Below are 10,514 nucleotides of genomic sequence, written 5' to 3'. Positions count from 1 at the left end.
TGAGTGAAAATAATTAAAAATAAAGATGACACTTTAACAATGGTAGGGGAATTCCCCGAACGAGGCGGAGAATCCCGAATACACGGAGAATGGGCAATGGAGTGAAGTAGGGATGTAATCGGGTTGGGTTGGGAGACATTCTCAACCCAACCCATATTTTTTGGTTGGTTGGGTTGGCAACCCAAATAACCCGAATTTAGTTTCCAACCCAACCCATAAAATATAGGTTGTGTTGAGTTGTCGAGTTTTTTTTTTTTTTCATTTCTAAATTTTAATTTTTGTAGGTTTTAATATTGTTTGTTTTTTTTAAAAAATCAAAATCATTATACATTCAAATATCAAATATACATAAATTCAAAGTTCCATACATCATAAATTTAAAATTTCAAGAGTTACAAACATACATAAATTCAAAATTCTTAAACATACATAAATCTAAACATTTGTCCTAAATTCAAAGTTCTTAAACATACATAAATCCAAACATACCCATAAATGTTCATGAAATACAACTTTAATAACAATCAGAAAGTTCTTAAATGTTAGTTGAAAAGCTAAATATAAATTTATAAATATCCAATAAGCATCCCAAGCATTTAAATTTGTAGGGTGAGAGAGAACAGAGAGGCCGAGAGACTAGGAAGAGAGGCACATCTTGTGTTTTCTTTTTTAGTCTAGGGTTTCTAACTTTCTTTTTAACTTTATATTTTATTAAAAAAATATAATATTAATATATATATATATATATATATATATATATATATATATATATTAATTCGGGTTGGGTTGGGTTGAACCGAATTTTCAATCATCCAACCCGAGACCCAACCCAACCCGAAAAAATTTAAAATTTTCAATCCAACCCAACCCATATTTTAAACCAACCCAACCCAACTCACATAAATAGGTTGGGTAGTCCGGGTTATTCAGGTTGTCGGGTTAATCTTACACGCTTATAGTGAAGATTATTTTTTTCCCCGGAACGAGGAGTATATTCCCCGTCCCCAACCTGACCCCTCGTTCCGCACTCGATATATATTATATAGTTAATTTTCATAAATACAACAAAGCTACTAAAATATGTAAGACGCGTGTAACAAAGTCGATGAAGTTAGTCATTTTTTAAATATTTCAGGTCTATACTGTCCTTTTTTCTCTCTCTATGCGATTTATTTATATCGTCTTTATTCATTTCCTTTTTTTTCCTTCCTTTTTTAGGTTGTAGCTAAATCTAAAAGATCGTGTATAAATAATTTTGAAAAATTTGAAGTAGCTAAATTTAAACGATAATTTAATAAAAAAAATCAATCAATTGTGTACCAAAAGAATAAAAAAAAATGTTTACCCAAATTTATATTGAAAACATTCGTTTAGCTAAATCTAAATGATCATGTACCAAATTTTGAAATAAAATAAATGTCAACGTGTAACCAAATTAAACGATAAAACTGAAATAATAAATCGTTTTGATTTAAATAGCCAAATCTAAATGATCGTGTACCAAATATACTACGTGGATCGTTAACGGGACATTTTTTGTATTTTATATCGTGGGCCAGTGTACTTTTTATGTTTTCAAAATTGTTTTATACAACATAAATATTTTGTCGTTTTGTTATATTTTTTAAAATACTCGTATATATTTATTTATCAAAAAAAGAACAAATTTAAAAAAAAAAGAAAAAAAAAAAGCCAAGAGTTCCCACCTCTTTTCTCACAATAAAATTTTGTGCTGATGAAAAATGGAACGGGAGTTCCCACCTCTTTTCTCACGATAAAATTTTGTGCTGATGGAAAATGGAACGGGAGAGTTGGGACAGAGACGGGAAGTGGCATCCTGTCTCCTTCCATGGACATCTCTAATTAAAATAACAAATTTATTTTAGTTTATGTGATTTAATTACATTAACTTAGTGTTGATTTGTCCAATAGTAATTGGTTTTCTAATTAAAAAATAAAATTTACCAACATGCTATCTTACTCTCTTTCTCAAACAGCAAAAGTGACAACAATTTTAAGCTACAACTTAAAACGAAACCCTACTCAACCTGAACCGCCCATGCCACAGGTTGAAAAAAAAATAGGACAACTAGTTGAACAGTGAAAATCTGTTATTTACTCCTACTACCTGTAATCTTCTCCATTAACTCATAAAAACCGACAACCAAATACACATATTCGAAAATGGTTTTTTCTTTGTTTAAAGACAATGTTCTTAAAGAAAAAACAACAATTTCATAAATTTGTTAGCCACAAGGATAATCGACGAGGACATGCAACATACCACCCAATAGGTAACTTGGTAACGATAACAATTAAAAGCAATAGGTGTCAAAATAAAAGTATTCAATACACCTCATTAACAAGACAAGTGACTGAAAATAACAATAGATTTCTCCACATCCATGCGATTTTTAAAATATATATATTTTCTTAAAAATAATCTTAGAATCATAATTCATCCCGTACCACCCATCTAAACCTAATTTAATAAATATATCAAACCTCTTAAAAGAGCTAGACCATGCTACTTTAATATATATAAGGAGTTGTCTACTTTTAATCCATGTAGTTTTAAATGTCTTGTTCCATTAATGCATTGTCATTAAATCTAGAATTTAATCCCTATACTCCTTTTTTTTTTAATGTTTTTACTATACACTATCATTTACATTATAAAATCGAAAAACAAATTCGCACACCACATGTAAATAAATTATGAGTTTTTTTAAAACAATAAAAAACAAACTATCTGTTGTTCATTATAAAAAATTCATCCAAAAGGATAAAAAAATCACTAAAAAAAATTATTTTAATACACGTAAATTTGTAAATATTTTATCAAATTTATCATTTTTTTTTTACGTTTTCTTTGTAAAGTACTCACCAGTTAACCAACTTTAACAAAAAAAAAAAAAAAAACAAAAGTTATAAACTAGCTCAACGAGAATTTAACTTTGAAATATATATTTGGAGGAGTGTTGTGATAAAATGTGTTTGACATAAACATTATGGAGGAAGTGTTATGATAATATTATGATAGAATGTATTTGGGAGAAAAATTATGTTGACAAGGTTATGATAGTGCTATGATAAAATGTGTTATGGAAGGGTTAGATGGTGTTGTAGAATTTGTATATATATATATATATATATATATATATATATATTAATATTATAAATCCAATACATAAATTTCGTATATTTAATTTACCAAATTGTCATAGTTTTTGCAAAACAATTTGCCTTAATTTATTTACATACAACGTTCATTTTGAACATTTTTTAAGTAATCGTTACGTGCGAATACTTTTTTAATATATATACATATATTTAAAATTCATATTCTAAATCTAATCTACAAATTTCATATATTTAATTTACTAAATCGTCGTACTTTTCGTAAAAAATTTGCTTTAATTTATTTAACTACAATGTTCGTTTTAATTTTTCAACATTTTTTAAGTATACATAACATTTCAATAAATTGGATTTTATGAATTTGACATGCAACTTGTAAACACGTAAATAAGTGCAAATAAAAATTGAAAATACAAAGTACCAGAAACATAAAATAACAATGAACGTTTCTACCAACTCTAGTTTTGTTTTCTAACGAAAATCTACAATGAATCTAATTTTAGGTTTATCTTCAATTTATTTTAGTATACTTTTAAAGTACCAACTTTAATTTTTATTATTTTTAACGTTGATTTATATACTTTCAAAATATTTATTTGGGTAAAAGCTTCACGAACCTACCGCAAATTTGTTATGTTAATTTACCAAACTTGATTTAATAACCAAAATAACGTTATAAAAATGAGAAAATATAGACAAACCACTTATAAATAATGGGTTTACTGAAATTACAACCCCACCCATTTTTAATTTAATCAGATATTCCTAATGGTTTTCTAATTGTTGTAATAATTTAAGGGTAGTTTGTTAAATTTTTGTTTTTAATTTTTATTGAATTGACATTCCTTAAATATTTAAACTAACTAAAAAAACCAATAAGGTTGAAATTGATATCAAAATTTTAGTTTCACTATATATTAATATGAATTAAAAATAGAGTTGATTAAAGGTAATTAAATCAAAATTTTAATTGTGTAATAACAATAATTTATCTAATTCAATAATAAATAGATAAATTAAAATTTTAATAATGTAACTATATCGAATTCATAATTAAAAGAATAAGCTGTGTTTTTAAAATAAAATAATTATAAACGAGGGAAAAAATGAATTGAGAAAGAGTTGGGAAAGAACTGAGATATATGGTTGAAGAAGAGTTGAAGAAGAGTGTGCTAAGGGGATAAAATTAGGTTTTGATAACCTTCTCCCAAACAAAGGTAACCCAACCCTTCCTTTATAATCCTTCCCCAAACATGGCTTTGAAGTTTGAAACATTGTTTCAATTTACACTGACAAAAGTTATTTTCCAAAATTTGATGGTAATATTATTATGTGCCCATTCCACGTTCAAATTCATAAGGTTGCGTGATTGCGTGGTGGCGAAAGCTCCGATAGATGCAAAAAAATGGGTCAGAAAAAGATAATGGTTGAGAATGAGACAGATTGTTCGACGGTGGTATGGTATGGTATGGTAGTAGGTTGAAAAAGTACAAAGAGAATTATTTTCAAAATTTCAAAATTTCAAAATCAACTTTACGTAAAAGTCAGTTTGGCGGGGAGGACGCTCCCACGTAGCGCGTGGTGGCATCCAAAAACGAGTCGTTTTGAAGTAATTAAATGGAAATAAATTTTTCAACGGAAAATAGAAAAGGAGACGTTGAGAAAAAGAAAAAAAATAAAATAAAAATCAAAGGCTATATGTACTGGGAAAGCAGTAGAGGGGTGACGTGTCGACTACGCTATAAATATCTCGCCCAGTTTCACAATTTAATTTCTTTTTCTTCTTTGTTTTGAGAAACTCAAGTGTACACCTGCCTGTTAGAGCGGGAACCCAAAAGTTTCTCCAAAAACAATGCCTATGCAAGTCCATTTCTTCTCTGCCTCTGTCTCTGTCTTGTCCATTCTTTGTTCTTAGGGTTTCAATTTCAATTTTACTTTGTTTGAAACCTGTTGATTTTGCTTGCTTTCTGCTCACGGTTTCATTTTAGCTACCCGAAAATGAGCCTACGCAAGGGCTCTAAGGTCTGGGTGGAGGATAGAGATTTTGCTTGGGTGGCGGCTGAAGTCCTCGACTTCGTTGGTAAACAAGTTCGAGTTTCAACTGCTACTGGAAAGAAGGTGATACCCTTCCCCCATCGTTTTAATTGGAGGAGTTTTTGAAAATTTTGAAGCGATAGGAAATGGTGTTCTTAATTGTGTTTTCTGGTTTTTCAACCTGTAGGTGTTGGCGCTTCCTGAGAAGCTGTTGCCGAGGGATGCGGATGAGGATGACCATGGTGGAGTGGATGATATGACCAAGTTGACCTATTTGAATGAACCTGGAGTGCTTTATAATCTTCAAAGAAGATATTCTCTCAATGACATATATGTAAGATGTAGTTGAGCAGTTCTTTGATTGATAGGTAGATAAACTAGTTATTAGTATGAGTTTTACTTAATTATGTTAAATGCGTATTTAACTATAATTTATTTACGGTAAGTTAACTTGGTTATTTTTATCACAAGGATTAATGGTCATAAAGGATTGGAAAATGGGGGTTATTTGAGTATTTTGTCTCTGCAGTCTCGTGTCTGGCCTGTGGGTTCAATTTCTGTTTTAATTTGATGACTAGACCACAAATTAGCATCTCTGGGTTTCTTAAATGGTATGTTGTCTGTGCTTGAAACAGGCATTGTATGCCTATGTAAGTAGGTCTTATCTATGGGGAAAATTTTACTTTGTTAGCATAGATAGCTTAGTTGCTAAGATGTCATTGGACGTGACCTAGCTCGGGCACTTTAGTTTGACATGAGTCCAGAACTTGTTGGACACACATTGGACATTTGTTAGTGCAACAACTGTGTTAGACATGCATCGAACATTTGTCGAGTAGGCTCAAAAGGCATATACATAACTTTTGAATGTGAAATACATCAAACTAACTTTTAAACATATAAATGGATCAACCCATTGACTTTGAATTTTCGTTTGGCATATAAATGATATACATTTTTTTAAAAGTGTATTTTAGTGAATGTGTCATTGTCGTGTTGTGTTCTAGAGTTTTAAAATATTGCATGTTGCTGTGTCCATGTTGTGTCATATCCGTGTTTTCCATATCTATGCTTCTTAGGATATGACCGTTGAAGTACTTGACTTTTAGTAAATTCATTTATAGAGCTCTGTCTCTTAGTATCACATCGTGATTGAGCAGCAACTATTATTTTTAGTTTTCAAATGTAGGACTTTATGCTTGAATCCTTTTCAGTTTTTGGTTTTGGTTAGAACTTGGCCATAAACGTCATGCTCTACTTGATCTTGGTGTTTAAGACAAGAATCATATTGAAATGGCAGAAAGCCTAAAAGTGAAAGGATGTTTTTTTTTTCTTCCAAATATCTGCTCATTGTAGGGCTTATAACATCATCAATATGATTGAGTCTTGTTCATCATAATCATGGCAGAATATATCATCTGGATAAATTACTCTATCTGCCATTGTAGTTGCTCAGATGCCTTGTTTTCATTATTTATTTTTGGCATCACTATAAATTTTTTTGTGAACTTACATATTCATGTTTGTTGCCTTTTGTTTTCTGTTAGACATACACTGGTAGCATTTTGATTGCTGTTAATCCATTCACAAAGCTTCCCCATCTATACGATGTTCACATGATGGAGCAGTACAAGGGAGCACCTTTTGGGGAACTGAGTCCTCATGTTTTTGCCGTCGCTGATGCATCATATAGGTAAGTGTAAGCGAAGTTTTAATGGATACCTGGAGTACATTTATATGATTTTGCAGTTGCTAATGCATCCTCTGTACAATTTTCACATGATGGAGCAGTAATGGGGCCCTCATTTATTTTCTTTCATTTTTCAGAGCAATGATTAGTGAGGGGCGAAGCCAGTCTATATTGGTCAGTGGAGAGAGTGGGGCAGGGAAAACCGAGACAACAAAATTGATTATGCAATATCTTACATTTGTTGGAGGTCGAGCGTCAGGTGATAACAGAACTGTTGAACAACAAGTTCTTGAAGTAAGGGTCACTTTCTGTCAGCCAGATTCTATGCTGTACCATTTTGGTTAAGATTTATATGTGATCACAATATTTTTACCTTGTTTGTTTTTTCTGGAGGCAAAGTTTTATTTAGCTTACGATACCAAAAATATGAAAAGCACATTTATGTTAAAAATCTACGCTTTAATGTAGTTGCACTGCATTAAGTTTGCTATCTTCATCATACAGTAGTGATATTACTCTGTTAGTTATTTCTTATAGTATCAACGTGTTCAATTTTTGTCTCATGCAGTCAAATCCTTTACTGGAAGCATTTGGTAATGCAAGGACTGTTAGAAATGATAATTCAAGGTGGGTAAAGTTTTCTAGAACTTGTTGTTATTATGTACTTTTTTCCCAATTCTGTTGCTCTGAGTATCATTCAGCCCATAAGACAGCCTCTGCTGGTTTGTGAATCTTTGCCCGTTATATTACACTAATCTGTCTTGAAACCTTGTTTGATTTTTCCATCATCTACCTTTTAGTGTTCTCAAAGACGTATGTTGATTCATTCTCTTCAGTTTCATGCATAAATGAATAGGGATGCAATATTGCTAAATGCCACAACACTAAGTATTTCGTTGCAATTGTGTATTTAGTTATATCGTAAATCACTTTCTAGGGTGGTCACCTGATCGGGGAGCTCATATTCCTTTTTTTCGGGTTTCGCTGGGCACTTCCATTAGGGAAACAATGGAGGTGGCTGATCTTGTTTCCTTACTTGAGGGTCACCTTTTTAGTTTTGGGAGAAGTGCTTTGAGGTTTTGGAATGTTGATCCTTTGGAAGGACTCATGTGTATGTCTTTCTTTCATATGTTGATTGAAGGATTGTCTATTTCCGGTGTTGCGGAGGAATATGATTCCTAGGAAAATGAGGTTCTTTAATTAGCAAGTTTTACATGGCCGTGCTAACACGATGGATTGTCTTAAGAGGAAGATGCCCTCGCTAGTAGCTTTGTTGCTTTCTCTATCGGATGGCACAAAGATGTGGAATCATTGCTTAAGGAGTCCCTTCCAACCCTCTTGGGGGAGAAGGGTCATTTTCTTTGGTTTGCCGGGGTGTATACTATTTTGTGGGTGATGTGGTGATGCAGTAATGCAAAGTCTTTAGGAATTTACTTGAATATTACTTTTGATAGTGAAGCCTTTTATAGGTTGGAAATTTACAAGAGTTTGTTGAAGTTAGTTATTTTAGAACTAACTTTAGAATTGAGTTAGTTATTTTAGAACTAACTCAAGATACAAGAATTAACTAAAGAATAACTAATCTCAAGATACAAGAATGGTAATTCAAGATACTCAAGAATTAGCTAAAGAAATATTAAAGAACTTTAAAGAAACATCAAGAAAGGAGGATGTTCTACATCAAACCCCTCCCCTAGGAAAAAACTCGTCCCGATTTTTAGAAAGAAGAAATTTATGATGAAAAAAAAGAAAAAAAAAATGAAATAAGCTAGTTCAACAGAGTATGACCAAACCAACCTCGTACATTTTGAACAAAAATATCATGATCGAAGGGATAAAATCAAGGCAAGAAATCAAATATGACCATTGAAAGATGAACCTCTCCATCGGCCGTAAACCCGAAAAAGATGTTTCCTTCAATCTCACTTAAAACCGTATTCAAGGAATCCATTTCAAAAGAATTAGTTTTTGAAGAAAATCCTTCAAGAATCACATTTTTCTTTATCATTCACTTGAAGATCTTTGACGGTTTGGAGATTCATTTCACTGCAACCAATTTGTCGTTCTTGTTCGGTTTTTGCTCGGTGTTCGATACTTCTTTTTCATCTCCTTCATTGGGTTTTTTTTTTTTCTCATTTGTGACCATTTCCAAATCGACATCTTCAAATTCTTGTTCTTCTTGATTGTATGGTCGAAAACCGAGTTCTCTTTGTGGTTCTTGATGAATACTCAGCAAGTTATCTTCATTGGAAGAGTCGGAATCATCTAACAAGTAGCCTGGTAAGTTGTTCCCATAGAGCTGTTGTGGATATGAACAGCTTGGTTTCTTGGACGTTCTTGATTTGCTGCAGCTTGGTTTCTTGGTACTTCTTGCCGTTCTTGATTTTCTGCAACTTGGTTTCTTGGAGGTTGAATTGCTTCTTCTAAAGGCTGGACATGAAATGGGTGGAAAGGTTAGTCAAATCTACTATTGATTGCTGTATGTCCGATTGTCTTTTTCGGAGTTCTTTAACAGCTTGTTCTACCAACTGCAAGCATTCGTCGAAGGAGGTTTCTGCATCCATAGTTATGAGTGGTAAGATCCAAGTTTTGTGGGAAGGGTGAGCTAGGATCACGCTTTGATACCAATTGATGCAGTAATGCAAAGTCTTTAGGAATTTACTTGAATATTACTTCTGATATTTTTTATTAATGAGAGGGGAAGCCTTTTATAGGCTGGAAATTTACAAGAGTTTGTTGAAGTTAGTTATTTTAGAACTAACTTTAGAACTGAGGTAGTTATTTTAGAACTAACTCAAGATACAAGAATTAACTAAAGAATAACTAATCTCAAGATACAAGATACTCAAGAATTAGCTAAAGAAATATTATAGAATTTTAAAGAAACATCAAAAAAGGAGGATGTTCTACATCTTGTGGGGTGAGCGGAACAATGGAGTTTTTAAAGGTTTGGAGAGGCCCTTGTGAGATTTGGTCCCGAAGCATCGAATTTGAAGACTTTTTTAACTATTCTATCGGTGTTATTTTGCATAATTGGACTGTGGACTTTTATAATTAAAAAAAAGTACGTCATAGTGTTGCTTTTCTTAAGTTGTTATATCTATTACCTTTTCTTACTTCTTGACAATATGTTACCTTCACTGCCCTGGTGCTTGTTCCTGTTGCTTGTTGCTGTTGATAGCTTCTATTAGGGGAAACCTGCTTGAAGACTGGCTTTGGATAAAAACTATAATCTTCTAAGAAGGGTACATTTGCTACATCAAGTTATTTGGAAAAAACATGTGGTATAGACCCCAACCTTAGTCAACAGAATAGCTCGAATTCATTGATAATGCGAATCATCAGAGTCTATCTTTGCAATTATTCTTAGTTTGTCTGTACTGTAATGATGCTATATGTAGATGTGTATATTTATTCAACTCAAGATGTTATTACTTATAGGATTGTTTTGTTCTTTTATAAATGCAGTCGTTTTGGAAAGTTTGTTGAAATTCAATTTGACACCAACGGTAGAATATCGGGTGCTGCGATTAGAACTTACCTTCTAGAACGTTCTCGTGTTGTACAAATTACGAACCCTGAGAGGAATTATCATTGTTTTTATCAGTTATGTGCTTCAGGAAGGGTAACGTCTTTCCCATTTACCATA

At 32.1% G+C, this 10,514-nt stretch overlaps 1 protein-coding gene across 3 annotated transcripts in view; it reads left to right on the top strand.

Annotated features, from left to right (window-relative positions):
• Positions 1-4,922: 4,922 nt before the first annotated feature.
• The window catches only part of LOC103488524 (myosin-15), a 30,914-nt gene continuing 25,322 nt past the window's right edge, over positions 4,923-10,514 (top strand). Inside the window, exons 1-6 of one of the 3 annotated variants that reach the window (XM_008447319.3) lie at positions 4,923-5,259; positions 5,363-5,509; positions 6,723-6,868; positions 7,003-7,159; positions 7,434-7,492; positions 10,334-10,490. In XM_008447319.3, the coding sequence (XP_008445541.1) occupies positions 5,140-5,259; positions 5,363-5,509; positions 6,723-6,868; positions 7,003-7,159; positions 7,434-7,492; positions 10,334-10,490 (786 nt within the window). In that variant the 5' untranslated portion in view covers positions 4,923-5,139. Of the gene's footprint in view, positions 5,260-5,362; positions 5,510-6,722; positions 6,869-7,002; positions 7,160-7,433; positions 7,493-10,129; positions 10,150-10,333; positions 10,491-10,514 lie in introns of those variants that run through there. The other 2 variants (XM_008447320.3, XM_051082084.1) reach the window with 2 other exon arrangements.

Source organism: Cucumis melo, chromosome 3, assembly GCF_025177605.1.
Source record: "Cucumis melo cultivar AY chromosome 3, USDA_Cmelo_AY_1.0, whole genome shotgun sequence".
NCBI classification, from domain to species: Eukaryota; Viridiplantae; Streptophyta; class Magnoliopsida; order Cucurbitales; family Cucurbitaceae; genus Cucumis; species Cucumis melo.
The sequence above is the reverse complement of the archived record's forward strand: the minus strand, read 5'-3'. Positions and strand labels throughout refer to the sequence as shown.